The following is a 21333-nucleotide window of genomic DNA, read 5'->3' on the forward strand; positions in this document are numbered from 1 at the left end:
GCGAGAGCGAAAGCGCAAACTGACATTTACTGCAAAAACTCTTGACGGCTCCAGCGCGCGTGCTCGCGCTCGAGCCGCAAGCGAGCCAGGCCAGGGTCGACGCCTATCTCTTGTCGGGTCTTTGCAGCGAAAGCCAAGGTGGGTCGTCCGGAACTGGCTACCTGCAGGCACTCACTACCTACAGCAGCTCGCCCAGCATGGACGGAGGCGAGGGACCAATGGCGATCCAGTTCACCGAGCACCTGCAGCTGTCTGCGCTAGGCATTCCGCCGGCCAGCATAGGCTTCAACACGCTCACTATGGAGTCTGACAAGTTCATCTGCGTGCGCGATGAGAGTACGGGCACCAAGCAGGTCGTCATCGTTGATCTGTCGGATGCCAACAATGTCATGCGCCGACCTATCTCAGCGGAGTCTGCAATCATGCACCCCGACCAGAAGATCATCGCTCTTCGTGCGCAGAGGCAGCTCCAGATCTTCGACATTGGTCAGAAAGCTAAGGTCAAGGCACACCTCATGACAGAAGAGACCGTCTTCTGGAAATGGCTCGATCACTCTACCCTCGGTATCGTCACAGATACTGCCGTCTATAGCTGGTCGATCTCCGGTCAAGATGCGCCCGTCAAGGTCTTTGACCGTCATGCGAGTCTAGCCGGCCATCAGATCATCAATCTCCGCCAAACCTCTGACGGCAAATGGCTCGTCCTTGTCGGTATCTCGAGCAACACGACCAACCCATCAGCCTTCAAGATCAAAGGCAGCATGCAGCTCTACTCGCGCGAACGTGGAGTCAGCCAGCCTATCGAAGGACATGCGGCGGCTTTTGCGGAGATCAAGCTCGACGGTAGCGCGGTAGAGACGAAGCTCTTTGCCTTTGCCAACCGCACCCCGACAGGCGGAAAGATGCATATCGTCGAGATTGACAAGCAACCGAATTCACCACCGTTCACGAAGAAGGCAGTCGATGTCTTCTTCCCCGCCGAAGCCGCTGCAGACTTTCCGGTCAGCATGCAAGTCTCTAAGCGCTATGGGATTGCCTACATGGTCACCAAGTACGGCTTCATCCATCTTTACGAGTAGGTACCCCTCTTCTACGAATGAAGCCAATCCTGATGACCGTTCGCTAGCCTCGAATCCGGCGCTTGCATCTACATGAATCGTATTTCTGGCGATACCATCTTCGTGACAGCAGAGCACGAGGCAACGAGTGGCATCATTGGCGTCAATCGCAAGGGTCAAGTGCTGTCGGTCAGCGTGGACGAGAACAATATCATCCCGCATGTCTTGGAAGTGCTCAATAATGTTGATCTGGCCGTCAAGCTTGCCTCTCGAGGCGACCTGCCCGGAGCAGACGAGCTCTACGTCAATCAATTCAATCAGCTCTTCAACTCAGGCTCGTTCTCTGAGGCTGCAAAGATTGCTGCCAATTCCCCTCGCGGCATCCTCAGGACCCCGACAACGATCGAGCAGTTCAAACAAGTGCCTGTTCAGCCTGGCTCCACTTCGCCTATCTTGCAATACTTTGGCATCTTGCTGGAACGCGGCAAGCTCAACAAATACGAATCGCTTGAGCTCGCTCGTCCCGTCCTTCTGCAAGGCCGCAAGCAGCTGCTGGAGAAATGGCTGAAGGAAGACAAGATCGAATGCTCAGAGGAGCTTGGTGATCTTGTGAGAGCACACGATATGACACTTGCACTCTCAGTATACCTGCGCGCCAATATTCCGAACAAAGTCGTCGCGTGCTTCGCAGAGACTGGTCAATTCGCAAAGATTGTCGTCTATGCTAAACGTGTGGGTTATACGCCCGACTACGCTTCGCTACTGCAACACATCGCTCGTATCAATGCAGAGCAAGCGGGCGAATTTGCTGGACAGCTTCTCAATGACGACTCGGGTCCTCTGGTGGACCCCGAGCGCGTTGCTGATATCTTCCAGGGTCAAGGCATGATACAGCAGGCGACCGCATTCTTGCTCGAGGCACTCAAGAACAATCAGCCAGAGCAAGGCCATCTTCAGACTCGGTTGCTCGAAATGAACCTCGGCGCAGCCCCTCAGGTGGCAGATGCGATCTTGGGCAACGACATGTTCTCATACTTTGATCGCTCGCGAATTGCCAACCTTTGCGAGAAGGCAGGTCTCCTGCAGCGCGCACTTGATCTGTACGAGGACATGGCGGACATCAAGCGCGTTGTCATCCACACAAACCTCTTGGATCCCGAATGGCTCGTCAGCTACTTTGGCCGGTTGACGACGGATCAAACCTTCGAGTGCTTCCAGGAGATGTTGCGAGTCAACATTCGCCAAAATTTGCAGATCGTCGTTCAGGCGGCAACAAAGTATTCTGACCTGATCGGGCCTGTGCGACTCATCGAGATGTTTGAAGGCTTCAAAAGCTTCGAGGGCCTCTACTATTACCTCGGCTCGGTAGTTAATATCAGCGAGGACTCAGAAGTTCATTTCAAGTACATACAAGCGGCAACGCGCACAGGTCAAGTCCGCGAAGTCGAGCGTATCTGTCGAGAGAGCAATTTCTATAATCCCGAAAAGGTCAAGAACTTTCTCAAGGAAGCTAAGCTCACGGATCAGCTTCCGCTCATCATCGTCTGCGACCGCTTTGGCTTCGTTCACGATCTGGTTCTATACCTCTACCAGAATTCAATGGTCAATTTCATCGAAGTCTATGTTCAGCGAGTCAATTCTACGCGTACGCCGCAGGTCATTGGCGGTTTGCTCGACGTCGATTGTGACGAGACTGTTATTAAGCAGCTTCTGAGCAGTATTGTTGGCCAGTTTCCGATTGATGAGCTGGTCGACGAAGTAGAGAAGCGCAACCGGCTCAAGCTCATCCTGCCTTGGCTGCAAGCGCAAGTCGCCGCTGGTCAGAATGATCCTGCTATTTACAACGCTCTCGCAAAGATTGCCATTGACAGTAACAACAATCCAGAGGCTTTCCTCAAGGAGAACAATATTTACGATCCCCTAATCGTCGGCAAATACTGCGAACAACGCGACCCTTACCTAGCCTACATCGCATACGCCAAGGGCCTCTGTGACAACGAACTGATCCAGATCACTAATGACAATTCGATGTTCAAGCATCAGGCTAGATACCTTGTCCGGCGTCGTCAAGCAGACCTTTGGGCGCAAGTCTTGCGTGAGGACAATATCCACAAGACTCAGTTGATTGACCAGATCATCTCTACGGCTGTGCCGGAATCGACGAATCCAGATGATGTCTCTGTGACAGTGAAAGCCTTCCTGTCTGCGGACCTGCCGACGCAGCTGATCGAATTGCTCGAGAAGATCGTTCTCGAGCCGTCCGCCTTCAGCGACAATAGCAATCTGAAGAAGCTCTTGATGCTCACCGCCATTCGCACGGACAAGGGCAAGGTCATGGGCTTCATCGATCGCATCGAAGGCATTGATGTGAACGAAATCGCCAGCATTGCGATTGAAAACGATCTCTACGAGGAGGCCTTCACGCTGTACAAGAAGCACAACGATCATCTCAGCGCAGTCAATGTGCTTGTAGAATTCATTGTCAGCATCGATAGAGCCTATCAGTATGCCAATAAAGTCAACCAGCCCGCGGTATGGAGTCGTCTCGGCAAGGCTCAGCTCGACGGACTCCGAATCAAAGACGCAATCGATTCGTATATCAAGGCCAACGATCCATCAAACTATGAGGAAGTCATCGAGACGGCAGGTCGCGCAGGCAAGCATGACGAACTGGTCCGATACCTTCAGATGGCCCGCAAGACGCTGCGTGAGCCAAAGATTGATACTGAGCTCGCATTTGCGTACGCTCGGACGGACCGTCTGCATGACATGGAAGAGTTCCTCGGCATGACAAACGTCGCCGACCAGCTATCTGCCGGTGAGCTCGCCTTTGAGGCCGGCTTGTACGACGCTGCGCGGCTCCTCTTCACGAGCATCTCCAATTGGGCTCGCCTCGCCACCACGCTGATCTATCTCGGCGAGAATCAAGCCGCTGTTGATGCTGCTCGCAAAGCTGGCAATACGCAAGTCTGGAAGCAGGTCAATGCTGCGTGCGTGGACAAAGGCGAATTCCGACTGGCCCAAGTCTGTGGTCTGAACCTCATCGTACATGCCGAAGAACTGCAAGGCCTGGTCCGCATGTATGAGAACCGCGGACACTCGGAAGAGCTCATGAGTCTCATCGAAGCTGGACTCGGACTCGAACGCGCTCATATGGGCATGTTCACCGAGCTATCGATCCTATATGCCAAATATCGTACTGGCAAGCTCATGGAGCACCTCAAGCTTTTCTGGTCCCGCATTAGTGCGTTCTGTGCTTCTTGTATTCAAAGCATGCTAATTCGCGGTCGCAGATATACCCAAAGTCATCCGCGCAGCCGAACAAGCGCACCTTTGGACGGAGCTTGTCTTCCTATATACAAAGTATGACGAATTCGACAATGCGGCACTCGCAATGATTGAGCACTCTTCGGACGCCTGGGAGCACAATCAGTTCAAGGATGTCATTGTCAAGGTCGCAAACATCGAGATCTACTACAAAGCACTGTCTTTCTACCTCGGCGAGGCACCTACACGTGAGCTTCATGCGTATTGTGCGAATAGAGCTGACTTAATATAGTCTTATCTGATCTTCTGAGTGCGCTTGCACCCCGCGTCGACCATACGCGCGTCGTTCGGATGTTCCAGAAGAATGACAATTTGCCACTGATCAAGAGCTACCTGATCGCGGTCCAACAGTACAACCTGCCAGCGGTCAATGAGGCATACAATGCTCTGCTGGTTGAGGAGGAAGACTACAAAGTACTGCGCGATTCTGTCGATAACTTCTCCGAATTCGATCAGCACGATCTCGCCAGGACGCTCGAGAAGCACGAGCTTCTTGAATTCCGAAGACTAGCCGCACATATCCATAAGAAGAATGCGCGCTGGGACGAGTCAATATCCCTCTCCAAATCTGACAAAATGGTTTGTGGATGCGCGCATGTAGCAGGTGCCTTAGCTGACCATCTGCTTATTGGCAGTATAAGGATGCGATCGAGACGGCAGCTGAGTCAGCGCAAGTAGAGCTAGCCGAGGAGCTATTGTAAGCTTTCTGTTTTGCTTTCGAAGCGTATCTAACATCAGCCGGCCGAGCAGGTCATACTTTGTCGGGCTGGGCCATCGCGAATGTTTCACAGCGATGCTGTTCATTGCTTACGACCTCTTACGACCGGACGTTGTCGCAGAACATACATGGCGACAAGGACTTAATGACTTTGCGAAACCCTACGAATTGCAGCAATCGCGAGATCAGTCTACGCGAATAGAAGCACTGGAAACGCAGATTAAAACACTCAGTGCAAAGGACGCGAAGAAGGAAGCAGACGAGAGCTCCCAGCCTATTATCAATCCTGGCGGCTTCGGCAACCGGTTGATGATCACCAGCGGAGGTCCTGGGATGACGAACGGAGTGAATGGCTTTCAGCAGCCAATGATGACCGGCATGCCTCAGCAGCCAATGATGACAGGCTACCAACACCCTACGAGCCTGTCGAGCTTACAGCAGCCTCCAATGTACTAGCCTTTATGCATCTCTTTACGCGCACTTATGTGCACTGACGCATCCAGTACGCCTAGTCAATACTGATCTGAGAGGCATCTAAGCCGAGCGCGCCCAGCAGGACATTGACGTTGCGCTGGTGCAGATAATCAGCGACGACTAGCGATCGATGCGCGACCAACTCACGATACGCAGCTCGCCGATAGGGTCGGGCACCCATTGCTTCTTCGCACTGACGACGTTTTCAAGGATCTTATCGCGCACTTCGCTAATGAGCAGTTGCTGCTGTTCAGCGCTGGCAGATACTGCCAATGCCGCGAGAAAAGACCAGACAGGCTCATCGTCACGGTCGATCTCGGGTCTAAGCTGAAGCATCTGTGGTGGGGCGAGCGGTTTGCCGAAAGGCTGCGCTCGCGTCGACGGGAAGAGCGAGACGAGATTGCCATGCAGTCTGCCGAAGAGCGTATCGTACAATCCTTGCCTGCACATCGGCCATCAGCGAACGAGTGGTACAGCATTCGATCCCGGCGTACCATCGACTGATCTCATCTTCGCCAGGTGCGCCCTCTTCGCTGCCGACAGATTGTTTGAGAGTCTCTGCACGACTGAGGAATAGAGTGAGGAAAGCGATGCCGGGCTGCATGCATGTCAGTCAAACGCCATGCAAATGTGAAAGCCGTTACTTTTGTGCGCGCGAGCCGGAGGAGATCATTGCGATCTAGCAAAAGCCCGGTCATGCCGGTTACTACTCGGAGGGGTGCCTTTGCGATGACTGTCATGACGAAAGGAAGGACTGCGCCGAGGAAGAGCTCGGTCTGGGCTTCTGCTTCCTCACGTCCTGGACCACTGCTGTCGACCAAGGCAGCGTCTCTGACCACGTCTAGGGTTTCGAACGTCGCAATGAGCAAAGTGACGAGCGTCAAGCCCTGTTGGGCATCGAGATGACGCAAAATCCTGGGAAGGACTCGCTTGCCCTTTGTCGGACCCAGCAAGGTGACAAAGGGATGTTGTGCACTTGCGCCAAGAGGGTCATTGACGCGTAGTAGCTTCCACATGCGAGCAACCGACGCGCTATAGTCCGTTTCCCAGCGGGTCATATTCTCGTCCGGACCTTCCTGCTGAAGCGGCCGAGGCTGCACGCGACGGAGCTGCTCGAGTTCGAGCACTGAGTCATAAATCTTCTCGAGTGCAAGCAGGGCTTCGTGACGTGTCAGATTGGGTTTCCTCCCTGTGACGCCGTTGGCTGTGGACAGCGTTGGCGTGGAGTCCGAGCTGGCCTTGGCTCCAGAGACCTGTAGCATTTGCTTGGGTGCAGACTTGCCTCTGATGGCAATCTTGCCCAAGGCTCCATCGAGCGAGACTGTCGTGGCCTTTATGAGCTCTCTGGGCAGTGATGGACGGCAAATCCTACTTTGGGTCAGACGCGGCTTCTTCTTCGATTGATCGACTATTCTCTGAACTTGCTGGGCCATCTTGAGCATCGCGCTCTCTCTCTTATTGTTCTTTGCCTTTTGTTCTCTAGTACTAGCTGCTTGCGAGCCCGCTCCTCGTCCCACGACTGTTGCAGCCTGAGCGACGAGCGATACGTTGGCGACTTGCGACGGTGCTTTTGGACCTCTGAGTGCGGTCAGGACGTGATAATAAAAGTCTTCGGTATAGGGATCGTGCGTGCCGCCTGGTCCGTTACTGTTGAGCAATTGAGAGACTTGTATACGAGTGATAAAGTCCTTGTCGCCCTTTGACATTATGCCGTTCTCGCGACTCTGTAGCAACGCAGATGAGCAGGAGCGCGCTGGTGAGGTGAGGAATGCAGCGCACCATGAGGTCGATACGCTGCATGATACGATGGTGCTTCGCTTCTGCTTTTGTAAGCATCTCGATACGGGTCACCAAGTCGGCAAAGTGGGCCTCATTGGGCTCACCCGGTCCTGTTCCGCCATTACGTCTGAGCTGTAGGGCAGCATCCTGCAATCGACGGAGTTCTTGCTGACGTTGCTGAGCGAGGTTGGGTACAGGCGGCCCCGCAGGCAGGGGAGGGTTGAATTGCTCGTGCTGCCTTTGCTGTGCGTCGAGCAGCATCGGTAGAGCGTCAGGTGCGATGGGTGTGCGGGCAGGCAAGGGAACCGGCGACTGCTGTGGCGGCTGAGGACGGGCGAGGATCTGTATTGTCGGTGGTGGGGGCTGTTGTAGAGCTGCCTGCTGGGCCAGCGGCTCCTGAGTCGACGGTCGCGCGTTGGCCATCATCTGTGCTTCTATCTCTGCTAGCGTGAGGGGTTGCTTGACTGGTACGGGCGCGGGAGCAGGCGCAGGTACAGCACTCCGCTGTCTCGCGAGCATTTCTGCCTCTATCTCTTCGAGTGTCCTGAAAGCGGGCGCAGCAGGAGCAGACACGGGAGCAGGAGCAGGAGCGGATGGTATAGGTGTGCTCGGACCTGATGACTTTGCCCGATTGCTCAAGGCTGCACTCGGGCCGAGCAGAGGATCAGCATTGAAAGCTGACCAGGCATTTTGGACGGGTCGACCGGGCGGAGGAAGCTTGTGATAGCTTGCAGAGCTTCGCTGAGTCACGTTGTTGCTGCCCAGCTTGGCTGTCGATCCCGAGTAGTCAAAGTCTTTGTCTGAGCATGCACCGAGCTCAGCAAAGAGGCCTCAAGTGAAGTGCACAGAGAGAGGGAGCTGACCGACTGTGCTGACACCGAACGTGTCGTCATTGTAGTCGTCGAGGGACTCTTCCAGCCCATCTGCGAGCCGATCGTAGGCATCTTCTCCCCAGGTGTAGACCTCGATGTCCTCGCCCGACGCCAAACGCATGGCTTCTAGCTTGGCGTCGATGTCACTGTACTCGCCCGAGCCTGCCGTGCCGCCATCTCGCTGCTCCGGCAGACGAGCATCGAAGCCAAAGAAGCTCATCTTCCACCAAGTCTGGTCGACTGCCTCTCGACAAGGCGCTGCTCCTTGCGCTTCCTCGATCGCCTGGCGCGCTTTTTCTTTGGGCGTGCGTGCGGCCTCGACGTCGACCGACGAAGCATGAAGTCAAGCGAGCCAGCAGCGAAGCGACAACGATTGGGGGACTGCCAAGTGTGCAGGATCGAGACTGCTCGGTACACCTGTCCAGCTTGTGGCTGGAAGAGCTGTTCGGCTCACTGTACAAAGGAGCACAAGCAAGCACAAGATTGCTCTGGCCAGCGAGATAAGATCGCCTATGTGCCCGCGAAAGAGTACAGCTATCGTCACTTCATGGGCGACTATGTCTACCTCGAGGACATCGCTCGCAAAGCTGCTGAGTGGGGCTCAGAGATCTCCAAACTGCCTCGACCGCGACATACTGCCATGGGGCGTGGCGACCAGCCAGGCACAGAGCGACGAAGAGGTCCCGTTCCGTTTGGCGTACCTACCTCGAGACGAGAAGAGGAGCTGCGAGTCAGAGCTTGCGGACAAGAGATCGATCTGCTCTTTCTGCCGACGGGCATGCATCGCAAGCAACTCAACCAGACTCAGTACAGGTCAAAGTACGCGCGCGCCTCACTGCCATCAAGGTTGATTGACTCAGACTTGCAGGAAGCGGGACATAAGCTGGACTTGCACAGTGACCTTCTTCGAAGCAACAAGCACCGGCAAGAACTCCAGCGCCATCGCACTTCATTCGAGCAGTTCGAACAGTACGCCCGCCCAACTGCTCAAGAAGCTCGTGTCGCTCAAGACGGGCGCGAACATCTTGTCTGTTGCCGTCAGAGACCATCTCATCCGATTGCTTGGCGAGGATGCCGTGGAGGGCGGAAAGGGCAAAGGTCATATGAGACAGGGCTATCTGTCGACCGTCGAGCAGCTCGACGATCTCGTCTGTTTCATACGGGTCCCTGTTCTGCCAAGTCGCAGTCAGGTCAGACGAGCGGAAGAGCATCCTGAGCCCAAGCTGCCGCAAATCAGAGCTCGTGACGAGCCCAAAGGACCTGTGATCTCATTGATGCAAGGTCTACCCGCTGCGCCTTCCTTTTTGCCACAAAAGCCAGTCGATATCGTGCCGCCTGCACAGCCTGCGGTGGCAGAACCTGTCAAGCCACAGCCATTGCCGACGACAGCGCCGTCGTCGATGCTTGCTGCTGCGCTTGCACCCATCACGAGAGGCAATTTGCCTGCTAAGCCAGCAGTAGCACAACCCCATTCTGCTCGGATGAGCCTTCTCGCCCTTGCCATGGCAGACGACGAGATCTCAGATTCCGACAGCTCGGACGATACTGGATCCGACACCTCTTCGGACGACTCTGATGATACACAGTCGAGAGCAGTACGCCAGATCTGGCTCTTGCCCGTCAACGAGCCGCTCTCAACGTCGCTGCGCAAGACGATGATTGTCGAGTTCCCAGAGATTTTCATCTGTGCCCGATCAGAGCTACAGGCCAAGCTACGCTCTGGTCAGCTCGTTCTAGCTGATGCACACGATCGCCATACTCGGTCGATCCATCTCGAACGCTACCCGGCCCCCACGAACGGCACCATGCGTCAATGGGGCTCAAAGGAGAACCTCGACCCGATAGAGGCTGCACCTTCGCCGCAAGAGGAGACAGAGCAAATTCACGAGGAGGACGAACTGCCTGTGCCTGTGCCTCGCTATGGTCTTGTTGACTACAATAGCGAATGAGCAAGGCCAGCATTGCATCGCGTCGACTTGTCGCCCAGACTGGTCGCAAGCGCGCGCTCTTTGAATTCTGATCGCTCTCCTCTCCTCTTGGTGATGATGTATTAGATCGATGCTGCACCGTTACCTGAGAACCCATGCGCTCTTTGGAGCAAACACTGACGTTGGCAAGACACTGTTTGCCACGGCGCTGGTCAGGGCAAGCCAAGCTCTGGGCGAGGCGGCGTACTACTTGAAGCCTATCGGAACCACGGCGGGTACAGATGATCCAGGGGACGATGGGCAAGCTCACTACAGCATTGACGGGACTACAACTGACCGCACGAGAGCAGACATGTGCGGACATTTGCCCACGGCGTGCCTACGGAGTGCCTCTTTCGATTCGACGAACCTGTCAGTCCGCACCTGGCAGCTGCTCGCGCCCAAAGCAGGGACGGTATGCTTCGGACTCAGCTCCTCGACCTGGCTGATGAGTCGGGAGTACACAGACAAGTACGCAGTGCCCACGGATCACGAGTTTGTGCGAGCTATCGAACGACACGCCAAGCAAGTCGCTGCACTTTGCTCGGCGAGCGAGTCTGAATACGCCAGCCTGCTCGTAGAGACCGCTGGCGGTGTGCACAGTCCGGTGTTGTCAGGCACGAGCCAGGCAGAAGCTCTCAGACCGCTCCGTTTACCCGCCATTCTCATCGGCTCGCATGCTCTCGGTGGCATCTCAGCCACTCTGACCGCTTACGAATCTCTCAAGCTCCGTGGCTACTCCGTCGATGCAGTGCTGTGTCTCAAGGAGGATCGCTACGCCAATTGGGATTACCTGCGCCAGTACTTTGAGAAAGAGAGACAGATCCCTTTCGCTTGCGCAAGCTTACCGCCAGAACGCGCCGTCAATGCGCAAGCCGAGCGAGCCAGCATGACGGCTTGGTACGACAGTATCACTGCGGCATCTGAGAGGCACGATGAGATCTCGCTGGGTAGTCTCATCGCCAGCCTCAGGACGCGGCACGCCAAGCGGATAGATGATCTGGATACCGCTGGCCAGAGAACACTCGATACTGTCTGGTGGCCTTTTGTTCAGCACAGTCACGTCAAGACTCCTGCGGACGTCATGGTCATCGATAGCGCGCACAAGGACAGCTTTAGCGTGCTAGCATCGGAAAGCTCAGACGAGAGCGATCCCATGCTCGAACCCGTCTTTGATGGCTCAGCTTCCTGGTGGACTCAAGCGGTCGGTCATAGTCATCCAGAGCTCGCACTGACAGCTGCACATGCTGCTGCACGCTACGGACACGTCTTGTTTCCCACGGCGACTCACAAACCAGCATTAGATTTGACGAGACGTCTGCTCGACACGGCTGGCAAAGATTGGGCATCTCGTGTCTTCTTCTCCGATGACGGTTCGACGGGCATGGAGGTAGCCATCAAGATGGCCCTGCATTCCTACGCGAGTCGCTCTCAGCTCTCGATCGAGAAGAGTAAAAGCCTGCGCATACTGGGTCTTTCGGGAAGCTACCACGGCGATACGATTGGGGCAATGGACGCTAGCGAGCCCAGTATCTACAATGCCAATGTCCACTGGCACTCTGGCCGTGGCTTCTGGTTTGATCCGCCAAGCTATCTCATCGAAAATGGCAAGATCGTCATCAAGTGTTCTGGCAGCCAATGGAAGCACGAGGCAAGTGCGACTTTCGAGAGCCTGGCCAAGTTGTTCGATCTGACCCATCGCTTGGAGCACGACGAGCTCGCTGTCACCTACCGCGAGCACATTGCCAGACACTTGACCGAGCTACGCGAGCAGGGGTCAATCCAGGCTGGCGCCCTCTTGCTCGAGCCTATACTCATGGGCGCAGGCGGCATGATCTTTGTCGATCCACTCTTTCAGCGCGTGCTCATCGACACAGTGCGCGAGGAGGACCACGGAAATTTGCCCGTGATCTTTGACGAAGTCTTTGTCGGCCTACACCGACTGGGGCAAATCACGACTGGAAACTATCTGGGCGTAAAGCCAGACGTCGCATGCTATGCCAAGATCCTTACAGGCGGCACAGTACCGATGGCAGTCACGCTAGCGACTTCAGCTATCTTCGAGTCCTACTTGGGCGAGCACAAGGTAGATGCTTTGCTGCATGGCCATAGCTACACTGCGCATCCCATCGGTTGCGCAGTAGCCGTCAAAGCGCTGGAACTCGTCGAGCAAGCAGTAGAAGAGCCACACGTTGATGTTGCTCGTCAGCGATGGGGCATGACTCGCCCGGCCATGCCCTTCAGTCTGTACGACCCCGACTTTGTCAGCGAGATATCATCGTTGCCTACTGTTCGGGGCGCAATGGCACTAGGCACCGTGCTTGCTATCACACTCGAGTCTGCATCTGCGGGCTACGCATCGAATGCGGCGCAGGACGTGCTCAAAAATCTTATATATCCCCCTGGCGAAGCGCTCGCCATACATGCACGCCCGCTTGGCAACGTCGTCTACTTCATGACCAGTCTCAACACGCAAGCTCCTGCCATTCGCACTCTCGAGAACCGCATCCGAGATGTCCTCGGCTGAGGTTTCCCAAGACTTTGCTTGTTGTCAACATATGCAATTTGCAACTCACACATTACAGATGCGCTTCCCTCATTGTGCTATTCTGCGGACTGAGCAGCTGGGGAGTGGACGACGGACTCATTTCGAGCCATTCCTGTAGTGCTGAAAGTAGCAGATCGACCTGAGCTTGCGTATTGCGGGCGTGTATGCAAAGCCGGACTCGCTCTGTTCCGATGGGGACAGTGGGATAGGCTATCGGTCGCAGCAAGAGGCCTTTCGCTTGCAAGAAGACGGCAAGCATGCGAGGTTGAGAGCTGAGAATGGGTATGATGGGCGAGCACTGGAGGTGATCAGCGGAACAGAGCGGCATGAGGTGCAGACGACGCTCAGCATGAGCAGGCTGCTCGAGTAGTCGCGTCAACTGTCTTCGCGCTCGAGCAGACAGCTCGAGTACGTGTTGCCTTGCAGCACTGGCTGCCAGCATCTCCGTGAGCGCTGCATCGATGGCTTTGATGGCGAAGTGCGACAGGGTGGAGCTGTAGATGAGCGGACGAGCGTAATTGACGAGGTAGCGCCTGAGCGTGGGCGAGCACAGCAGGACCGCGCCGTTGCTCGCGAGTGATTTGCCAAAGGTGTGTAGCCGCAAAGGCACGCGAGCAGCAAGGCCGTAATGACAGACCAGGCCCCGTCCGCCCGGACCATACAGGCCGGTCGTATGAGCCTGTTGGCGGATTAGCTTTCTTTCAGAAGGGCAGCGAGTCGGTCGCACCTCGTCGACCATCAGGTGGGCATTACGCAGCGGCAGCTCTTGCTCGATAGCCGCTAGCAGATCTGGCAAAGGAGCCAGATCGCCGTCCATGCTGTAGAGTGATTCTACTGCCACAAAGACATCTGCTTGTCCCGTCCTGACCTTGTCAGAAGTCGCAAGAATCGATTGCAAGCTTTGCCGTAGGTGCAAGACGCTGTTGTGCTGGAAGGGCTGTCGTTGGCTCTTTGGGCATCGCGATAGCCGCAAGCCATCATGTGTGGAGGCGTGGACATACTCGTCGTACAAGCTGCGGAGAGCTCAGCTGGCCCACGAGGGAAGTCTTACACATGCTCACACGTAGTCATCGGCGCAGGGGAGGACCGACCAGAGGGATGCGTTTGCATCGTAGCCAGAATTGAAGAGCAGCGCACTCTTGCCGTTGAATGTGTCACAGAGCCTCTGCTCGAGCTGTCTGTGTGCACTCGTGTTGCCGTCAAGGAGTCTGGATGATGCCGGTCCGTAGCAAGATGCTGATCTGAGCGAGCTGATGAGTGTCTCTTGGAGCCGTTGGGATGATCCCAGAGAGAGATAGTCATTCGAGGAAAAGTCGACGACCTCGTGTTTCGCTGGCATGTTGCCGTCTATGCTGCGTAGATTGCCCCGCACATGCCTCGAGCGCAGTGCTGTCTCCAGCCTATCCTCCAGCCCCATGTCTGCTCCCACCTTGCAATCGCCCGCCGACTATCGAAATCTCGACGAGTCGCGTCGGCAGAGAGACTTTTAGCTTTACCGGGCCGGGCAAACCAAGCTGAGCAGCTGCGAGCCATGTCAGTCAGATCAGATGCAGTCTTCCGAGAGGATGTCTTCTATCGCAAGACTGTGCTCACGACAGGCGGCGGATCAGGCATCTGCAAGGGCATGACATTGGCCATGATGAGGCACGGCTGCAATGCCATCATTGTCGGCCGCAACAAGGAGAAGATCACCTCTGCAGCGGCAGAGCTGTCTAGACAGACGAAGCGAAAGTGTATCGGTGTCTCGGCAGATGTGAGGGACGTCAAATCGCTCGAAAAGGCGGTCGAAGAAGGTGTTGAGGAATTTGGCGGGATTGACTACGTCATCTGCGTGAGTGTCGACGCCGACTGAGAGCCATACAGTCGGGCTCAATCCAGTCCTGGTCATCAGGGAGCAGCCGGCAACTTCTTGGCTCTCGGTGAAAACATCAGCCCGAATGCATTCAAGTCTGTCATCGACATCGATCTCCTCGGCACATTCAACACCATCAAAGCCACTCTGCCTCACGTCAAGACGGCAGCAGGAGCGTATATAGCTGTCTCGGCCACTTTGCATTACTCGGGACTCATCATGCAAAGCCATGCCAGTGCCGCGAAAGCCGGTGTTGACGCGCTCTGTCGCTCTCTTGCTGTCGAACTCGGTCCCTCTGGTGTACGCTATATGACGCTTGCGCCCGGGCCAATCGCTGGCACAGAAGGCATCGACAGATTACTCCCCACCGAGCTCAAAGAGCAAGCTGTTCGCTCGATTCCGCTGCAACGCCTCGGCACGATTGATGATATAGCCAATGCCACCGTCTTCCTCTTCTCGCCAGCTGCCTCCTTTGTCACCGGGACGACGCTCGTCGTCGATGGCGGCCAGTGGCACACTCAGCAGCAATTCGGGTACCCTGAATCAGTATCTGCGGACTCCCAAGTCAGTCTCCCCAAACTTAACCAACGCAATGTCGGGCTCATGCGAGATTCCCGCAGCCTAGACCCAGGCTATGATGTACATCACACTGAAATGAGCGGCCGAACCGCACTCTGTTCATGACGGCTCGCGTCGCGTCGCGTCATACGTGTAGAGGTCAATGCGAGCGCACTGACCTCGTTCTCATCGTCTCGCACCCCTGAACACTCGTCGTGGTCTCGATGAGCACGCACTCACATGGCTTCCTAGTATGGCAGGTATCATCAACGGCATCCTCGGAGGACTAGGCAACGCTGCATGCTCGCTCCTCAACAGCTGTGAAAGTAGCTCTTCGACAGACAGCGAACCCGCTTCGACCTCTGCTGCTGCTGCGTCGACCAAGGCAGCAGACAGCGTCGCCGACAACACTCGAGTAGTTGCCACATTTGTCACCGTGGCGCCTTTTACGGCGTCTACTAGCCCAGCGAGGGCGACGAGTTCTGCCATCGCGGCCGCTGTTGCGTCATCTGCATCTCCTAGCCTCTCTGTGCGCTCTCAGACGACACAGGCAAGCAAGCCAGATTTCCAAAGCTAAACATCCTGACACGATTGAACAGACATCCCCAATCGCCACGGCTGCGACCACAGCGACCACGTCCCCGAGTGCACTCACGACGTCCACACCGGAGGCGATCGCCAGCACCTTTGTGACGAGCAGGGTCATACTGGCCTCTCAATCTGCCTCTCAGACTGCGACTGTCGCTACTGAGAGCAGTGACGGCAGCAGCAGCAGCACCGATTCGACGTCAAGCTCAGTCAGCTCTAGCAGTGTCTCCACCTCATCAGCGGCCGATTCGACACCGAGAGGCGCAATCGATGCCGACCTCGTCTTGCTGGGCCTCTTCGCATTCCTGCTACTAGCTGCATTAGTTGTCAGTCGACGGCGCGTCCAACAGAGCAAAGCAAGGGCACTGGCTCTTCAGAGGACTCCAAGTGTTGAGCCCTATCGCTTGTCAGACCTGAAAGAAGACGACCAGTACTCGAGCGATAGCGAGTGCGATATGTCCATCAGAGCAAGCACAGCGATGGGGTACGCCAAGCTCGACCTCGCCTCGCTGCCACGAGCTCAACGCGTCTCGACGTTGCCCTACTTATCCTCTCAATCCAGTCAGCGCTCATCCACAGTCGATCCCCTTGTGGTGCGGCAGCGCCTGTACGAAGCCTTGCCAGAGCCGCCGATTTCACAAGCAGATCACCAACTGGGCACAGCGTTGACATTCGATAGTGCGAGATGGCCGTTTCGACAAACTCCTGGGCTGGCGCGAGAGGCCCATCTTCCACACAGCGCGAGCTCTTCTGCTTACAGTCGCTCCGACACTCACAGGCATCGCTCGGCGAGCACGGCAACGAGAAAGACGACGACGACGCTCTCAAGTATGGGCACCAGGTTGAGCTTTCCTGCGCCATTGACGAGTCCACCCAGTCTGCCCTTGCCGCCCTCGCCCTCACTACTGAAGGAGACTTGGCTGCAAGAGCTGAGGAGAGAAGCGACTGTGAGGATAGCTCGCGTATCTGAAGATCTCTTGCGTTAGTCGCGATGATGTACATTGTGCCGTCCCGGGAATGGGAATCCCGTATCGCTCGCTAACCGCGTTGTCTCCGTCGTCGTCGCGTTGCGCTGAGTTGCCGCGAGCGTTGCAGCGCCAGCAGGCAGCCCGGGCTGCTCACAAAGTGTGCGGTCCTCCCTACAGGGCCAGATGACGGCGACAGGTGCCGGCAGAGAGATGCTCGGCAGGCTGAACGTCGTTGCCATACATCTCAGCCTGATCGCCCTCGTCGTCTCGCTTGCGCTGTACAGATTCCTTTGGGCCGACGCCGATGATCCCTATCGTTGCGAAGCCTTGCTCAACAGTGGCTCATTCCTTGACGCACCTGCAAGTCACAGCAATTGGCAACCTCAAGGCTGCATCCTGCATAATTACAAGGTCTCCGAGGTAACGGCTTGCCTGGGCAAGCGACGAGTGCTCTTCATCGGTGACTCAACTGTACGACAAGTGTATTATGGTCTGGCCAAGACGCTAGATCCAGAAGTGGACACGATAGCGGAGAAACATTCGGATAGACAGCTCGTACTTGCAGGCGTTCAGCTCGACTTTGTCTGGGATCCTTTCCTCAATGGCACTCGAACAGAGTCCTTATTGCAAGGCATGTCAGACGAGCTCGATCTCAGCCCGCCGACAGTGGTTGTTCTGGGCTCGGGCATGTGGTTCCTGCGCAACCATGGCTCAGAGCAAGCTATCAGTCTTTACACCGCAACGCTAGAAAAAGTACTCGATTCTGTCAAGACGACCAATGCTAGAGGCCGTCCCATGACCGACGAGCTCGTCATACTGCCCGTCGAGCCTGTCGTGGTAGAAAAGCTCAGACCGGATCGCGCAGCCACGATACGAGAAGAGGACATCGAGACCATGAACAATCTGCTCCGAGTTCGATCGGACGCGACAGTCAGTCCGACTGGCTTCTCCATACCGTGGTCTTTCAATGACGTGCTCGCCGGCAACGAGGATCAGACGATAGATGGTATGCATTATGCGGATCCCGTGGCGAAGTTGCAGGCAAAGATTTTGCTCAATCTGCGCTGCAACGACGTTTTACCCAAGAAATTCCCGCTCGATAAGACTTGTTGCTTCCAGTACAGCGCACCGAACTATGTCCAAGCATTTGTCATCCTGCTTTTGCTCGGATGGGCGCCATTGGGCATGTTTCTCTTGCGAGAGGGCAACACCGGCCATCGCTTCGAAGCATACTTTCCATCAGCCAGTGTCCTCGTACCATTGTCAACATTCGGCTTCGCCATCGTCTTCATCTTCCTGGGCGATCGCACATCGCTCTTTTTGAAGGAAGCCAAGCAATTCAGCGCGCTACAATTTGCGGTGCTCAACCTAGCAGCGCTTGGCGTCGGTCTGGCGACAATGAAGCCCGCTGAAAAGGATCTTGGCTTCCTCAATCGTGATCAGACGGACGAGTGGAAAGGCTGGATGCAGATCGCCATCTTGATCTACCATTATCTGGGCGCATCCAAGGTGTCCGGCATCTACAATCCAATTCGCACGCTCGTGGCGGCATATCTCTTTCAGTCGGGCTATGGCCACACCACCTTTTGTAAGTCTCGAATGCCCTTCCGAGCTTCGCTGATACTGCTCTAGATTACAAAAAGGGTGACTACGGACTTGCACGCGTCATGTCGGTCGTGATTCGGCTGAATCTGCTGACAATCGCACTCACGTACGCCATGGACACCGACTATCTATCGTACTACTTCTCGCCGCTCGTTACGATGCATTTTGGCTTCATCTGGATCATCATGTTTGTCGGCAACCAGTGGAATAAGAACGCTTACTTTCTGCTCGCCAAGATCATCATTGGCGCCGCTCTCGCCGCCATCTATTTCGAACTTGGCAAGCCTCTCGAGTACACCTTTCGCGCAATCAATGCTGTCTTCAGGACGCAGTGGATCGCGCGCGAATGGTCTTTTCGCGTCACACTCGACATGTACATTGTCTTCTGGGGCATGGCGGCAGCGCTCGCCTTTATCAAGTTTCAGGAGCACAAGATAGCAGATCGGCCGGACTGGCCTATCTTTGCGCGGGCGGGCATCATAGTAGGCTCATTGGGCATGCTCGGCTTCATGATCTTCGAGCTCACGCAGAACAAATTTGACTACAACGTCTACCATCCCTTCATCTCGATCATCCCGGTCGGCGCATTCTGCGTCTTGAGGAACGCCACGCCAGCCTTGCGATCCACATCGAGCAAATTCTTCATCTTCTTCGGGCACTGGTGCGCGCCAGCTGTCTGTCAGGTTCGCGTGCACAGCTGACTGTGACGTAGCTCGCTCGAAACTTTCATCATCCAGTTCCATCTCTGGATGGGCGCCGACACCAAGGGTCTGCTGATGATGATCCCTGGCACGCAATGGCGCATCGTCAATTTCATTGTTGCCAGCTTCATCTTTGTCTTCATCAGCAATCAGGTTGCTCGAGCTACCGGCGAGCTGACCAGCTGGCTCATGGGCAACACGAAGCATGAGAAGCCAGCGGCATTGCCAACGCATGCGAACGGCAACGGCGCAGAGTACATACCTCTGGCAGCCAATGGCGAGGAACCAACGAAATCAGAAGAGCCCATGGTGGCCACAGAAAGTTCAGGTATCAGGATCATGCGAATCATCTCTAGTGATCTCAGGTTTCGCCTGCTGGCCTACATCGTCATCATCTGGGCCATCAACATCCTGTATCCATCTCTGAGGCCGCCGGACGGTCACATTCTGGTCACGCATTGAATTGCATGTAATGTTTGGGGGCACAGGCGTTCAGGCCTGCAGAGGGGCGAGTCATGCAACTTGTGTATGATCTTCCGTCAGGTCCAGGCAGTGAACGAAAGCTCAGCAGCGAGATACTACGGTACGCGTGTGCAGCCGTTGGTCAATAGCATGAATATGGCTGGGCCAGATGCATTCTGCTGCTGTTGTCACAGTCACAAAAGAGAGTGAGCGCAAGGTCGTCTCAGATGACGGCGTTTGCGTTCGAGGCTGCAAACAGATCATTAGTCAAAAGCCAGCAGGCTGAACGGAGGATACCGACCTATACGTGGCCAGCGATCGCATGCTTCCTTTGCGCAGGGTCCTGGTGGAGCCAACTTAGCCATACAATCATTGCAAGCTATAGAGGGGACTCACCTGCGATTGAGGATCCCTTCATTTCTCCCTTAGGGTTGCAGATGACACCTGCGTTATCCTCGAATCGGATGAAGACGCCGTCCTTTCGGCGCCATGCTTTGCGTTGTCTGACCACGATCGCTTGATGCACTGCGGCAGAGCATGAGCAGAGCACGGTACAAAGCCCTGACGGCATACCCTTTTTGCGCAACTCGGGCTTGCCCTTCTTCACTGTCGCGAGGACCATGTCACCAGCTGCAGCAGCCGGTAGACGGTTGAGCTTGGCTCCGAAACGGGTGACTGCGATGATCTGCGTGCACAAGCTGCGCATGAGTACGTGCGAGTGATTGTACTTTTTCGCTGTCAACGAACGTAGAGGTTCTTGCCGCCGCTGTTGTCGACGCAGTTCATGACTGCACCGACTGGCAGTGCCAGCGTCATGCGATACTTTGGCGCAGCTCCTCCTCCTCTTGGTGCAGACATCACGTATAGCTTTCAGTGTCGCTCGTGCTTGGTGGCTGCTTGCAACCGCTCCCCACATCGGGAGTGTGCCGATCAAAGATGTGGGGGATGCAACGTCAGACAGACCTCTCACCACTTAAGACGCAGTTCGATCTGTGGTCTGCCATCTACATAGACGCATCATCATACAAGCCGATAAGCAGCCCTTTATCTGAATAGTCTTTGCTTCCTCGCAAACGCGCACGCCTCGTAATTTTTCGCCGACGTCGGGGTGCAGGGGTCGCAGCACAGCATGGCCCCTGCCTGCACGTAGAAGTCGGAGTGCTGGTTTCGATCCTTCCGCAAAGCTTTCATCGTGTACCACCAATCATACAAGAGATACTCCAATCAAGAAGATGACCAGCAAGCTCGTTCTATTCGTCGCCGCTGCTGTTGGTATGGTGTGCACCGCCACCGCTGTGCAGTTCGACAGCACCGGCAGGCTCGCTTGTACGCTTTCCTGGACACCTCCCGGTCAGACATCGAGTGAGGGCTGGGCATGGACATGGGCAAACAAGGTAACAATGACGATGCCTGACGTCACAGTTGACCGACTGCTGCGTGTCAAATAGGATCTCAATGTCATGACCAACTTGCTGCCTGGTGGAGTATACTTCTCTCCCGGCGCAATAAGCCACCATTCGGTCACTTGGACCTGTCAGTATGCAGTTCGCCTTGCGTCCCCAAGGCTGACATTGTTTCACAGTCAAGGATGCCTACCAAAATCCAACGCAAGAGTGAGCATGGCTCGTCACAGGTCGCATTTTCTGATCTGACGCGGTCAAACAGAGTCGCTTTCAAGGTCCATCATGATGCTACCGGCATCACTGGCGTCAAGCTCGTCAAAGGTGTCAAACATGGCGCCAGCCAGACCAACCTCTACGATGTGTTCTGCAATGGCGAGGCCGTGCCCAAGTTCTAGTCGACGTTGCTGTCTTAGCATGCAGATTTGCTGACTAGCATATTGCTCGCTGCATGAG

General features: G+C 55.6%; 9 protein-coding genes across 9 annotated transcripts; 6 read left to right on the top strand and 3 right to left on the bottom strand.

Annotated features, from left to right (window-relative positions):
* Window positions 1-84: 84 nt before the first annotated feature.
* Window positions 85-5606, top strand: L969DRAFT_58574 (uncharacterized protein). The gene is made up of 7 exons (XM_014714600.1): window positions 85-138; window positions 188-1075; window positions 1127-4302; window positions 4352-4573; window positions 4618-4964; window positions 5021-5082; window positions 5136-5606. The coding sequence occupies exons 2-7, from the start codon at window positions 198-200 to the stop codon at window positions 5557-5559; spliced, it is 5109 nt and encodes a 1702-aa protein (XP_014570086.1). The 5' UTR covers window positions 85-138; window positions 188-197; the 3' UTR covers window positions 5560-5606.
* A 5-nt stretch (window positions 5607-5611) lies between these two features.
* On the bottom strand, window positions 5612-8448 carry L969DRAFT_92717 (uncharacterized protein; the record flags this gene model as incomplete). The annotated part of the gene is made up of 7 exons (XM_014714601.1): window positions 5612-5674; window positions 5725-6019; window positions 6072-6175; window positions 6222-6898; window positions 6950-7301; window positions 7357-8156; window positions 8220-8448. 7 exons carry the CDS (start codon window positions 8446-8448, stop codon window positions 5612-5614), a joined length of 2520 nt encoding a protein of 839 aa, XP_014570087.1.
* Window positions 8449-8565: 117 nt separating this feature from the next.
* L969DRAFT_92718 (uncharacterized protein) lies at window positions 8566-10177 on the top strand (the record flags this gene model as incomplete). The annotated part of the gene is made up of 2 exons (XM_014714602.1): window positions 8566-9047; window positions 9097-10177. The coding sequence occupies 2 exons, from the start codon at window positions 8566-8568 to the stop codon at window positions 10175-10177; spliced, it is 1563 nt and encodes a 520-aa protein (XP_014570088.1).
* Window positions 10178-10496: 319 nt separating this feature from the next.
* L969DRAFT_85269 (uncharacterized protein) lies at window positions 10497-12774 on the top strand. Its single transcript, XM_014714603.1, has 3 exons — window positions 10497-10610; window positions 10663-10720; window positions 10777-12774. Exons 1-3 carry the CDS (start codon window positions 10509-10511, stop codon window positions 12720-12722), a joined length of 2106 nt encoding a protein of 701 aa, XP_014570089.1. The 5' UTR covers window positions 10497-10508; the 3' UTR covers window positions 12723-12774.
* L969DRAFT_85270 (uncharacterized protein) lies at window positions 12732-14554 on the bottom strand. The gene is made up of 3 exons (XM_014714604.1): window positions 13805-14554; window positions 13471-13756; window positions 12732-13422 (listed from the first exon to the last, which is right to left on the bottom strand). Exons 1-3 carry the CDS (start codon window positions 14080-14082, stop codon window positions 12775-12777), a joined length of 1212 nt encoding a protein of 403 aa, XP_014570090.1. The 5' UTR covers window positions 14083-14554; the 3' UTR covers window positions 12732-12774.
* Window positions 14275-15233, top strand: L969DRAFT_92721 (uncharacterized protein; the record flags this gene model as incomplete). Its single annotated transcript, XM_014714605.1, has 3 exons — window positions 14275-14574; window positions 14635-15159; window positions 15216-15233. 3 exons carry the CDS (start codon window positions 14275-14277, stop codon window positions 15231-15233), a joined length of 843 nt encoding a protein of 280 aa, XP_014570091.1.
* Window positions 15234-15406: 173 nt separating this feature from the next.
* L969DRAFT_92722 (uncharacterized protein) lies at window positions 15407-19687 on the top strand (the record flags this gene model as incomplete). Its single annotated transcript, XM_014714606.1, has 7 exons — window positions 15407-15703; window positions 15753-16405; window positions 16462-16688; window positions 16837-18297; window positions 18342-18975; window positions 19027-19465; window positions 19559-19687. 7 exons carry the CDS (start codon window positions 15407-15409, stop codon window positions 19685-19687), a joined length of 3840 nt encoding a protein of 1279 aa, XP_014570092.1.
* Window positions 19610-20317, bottom strand: L969DRAFT_85273 (uncharacterized protein). Its single transcript, XM_014714607.1, has 5 exons — window positions 20225-20317; window positions 20051-20162; window positions 19874-20002; window positions 19779-19820; window positions 19610-19726 (listed from the first exon to the last, which is right to left on the bottom strand). Exons 1-5 carry the CDS (start codon window positions 20291-20293, stop codon window positions 19701-19703), a joined length of 378 nt encoding a protein of 125 aa, XP_014570093.1. The 5' UTR covers window positions 20294-20317; the 3' UTR covers window positions 19610-19700.
* A 132-nt stretch (window positions 20318-20449) lies between these two features.
* Window positions 20450-21285, top strand: L969DRAFT_22142 (uncharacterized protein). The gene is made up of 4 exons (XM_014714266.1): window positions 20450-20871; window positions 20926-21010; window positions 21060-21090; window positions 21143-21285. Exons 1-4 carry the CDS (start codon window positions 20710-20712, stop codon window positions 21273-21275), a joined length of 411 nt encoding a protein of 136 aa, XP_014569752.1. The 5' UTR covers window positions 20450-20709; the 3' UTR covers window positions 21276-21285.
* Window positions 21286-21333: the final 48 nt, after the last annotated feature.

This window comes from Mixia osmundae, assembly GCF_000708205.1.
Source record: "Mixia osmundae IAM 14324 unplaced genomic scaffold scaffold_2, whole genome shotgun sequence".
Classification (NCBI taxonomy): Eukaryota; Fungi; Basidiomycota; class Mixiomycetes; order Mixiales; family Mixiaceae; genus Mixia; species Mixia osmundae.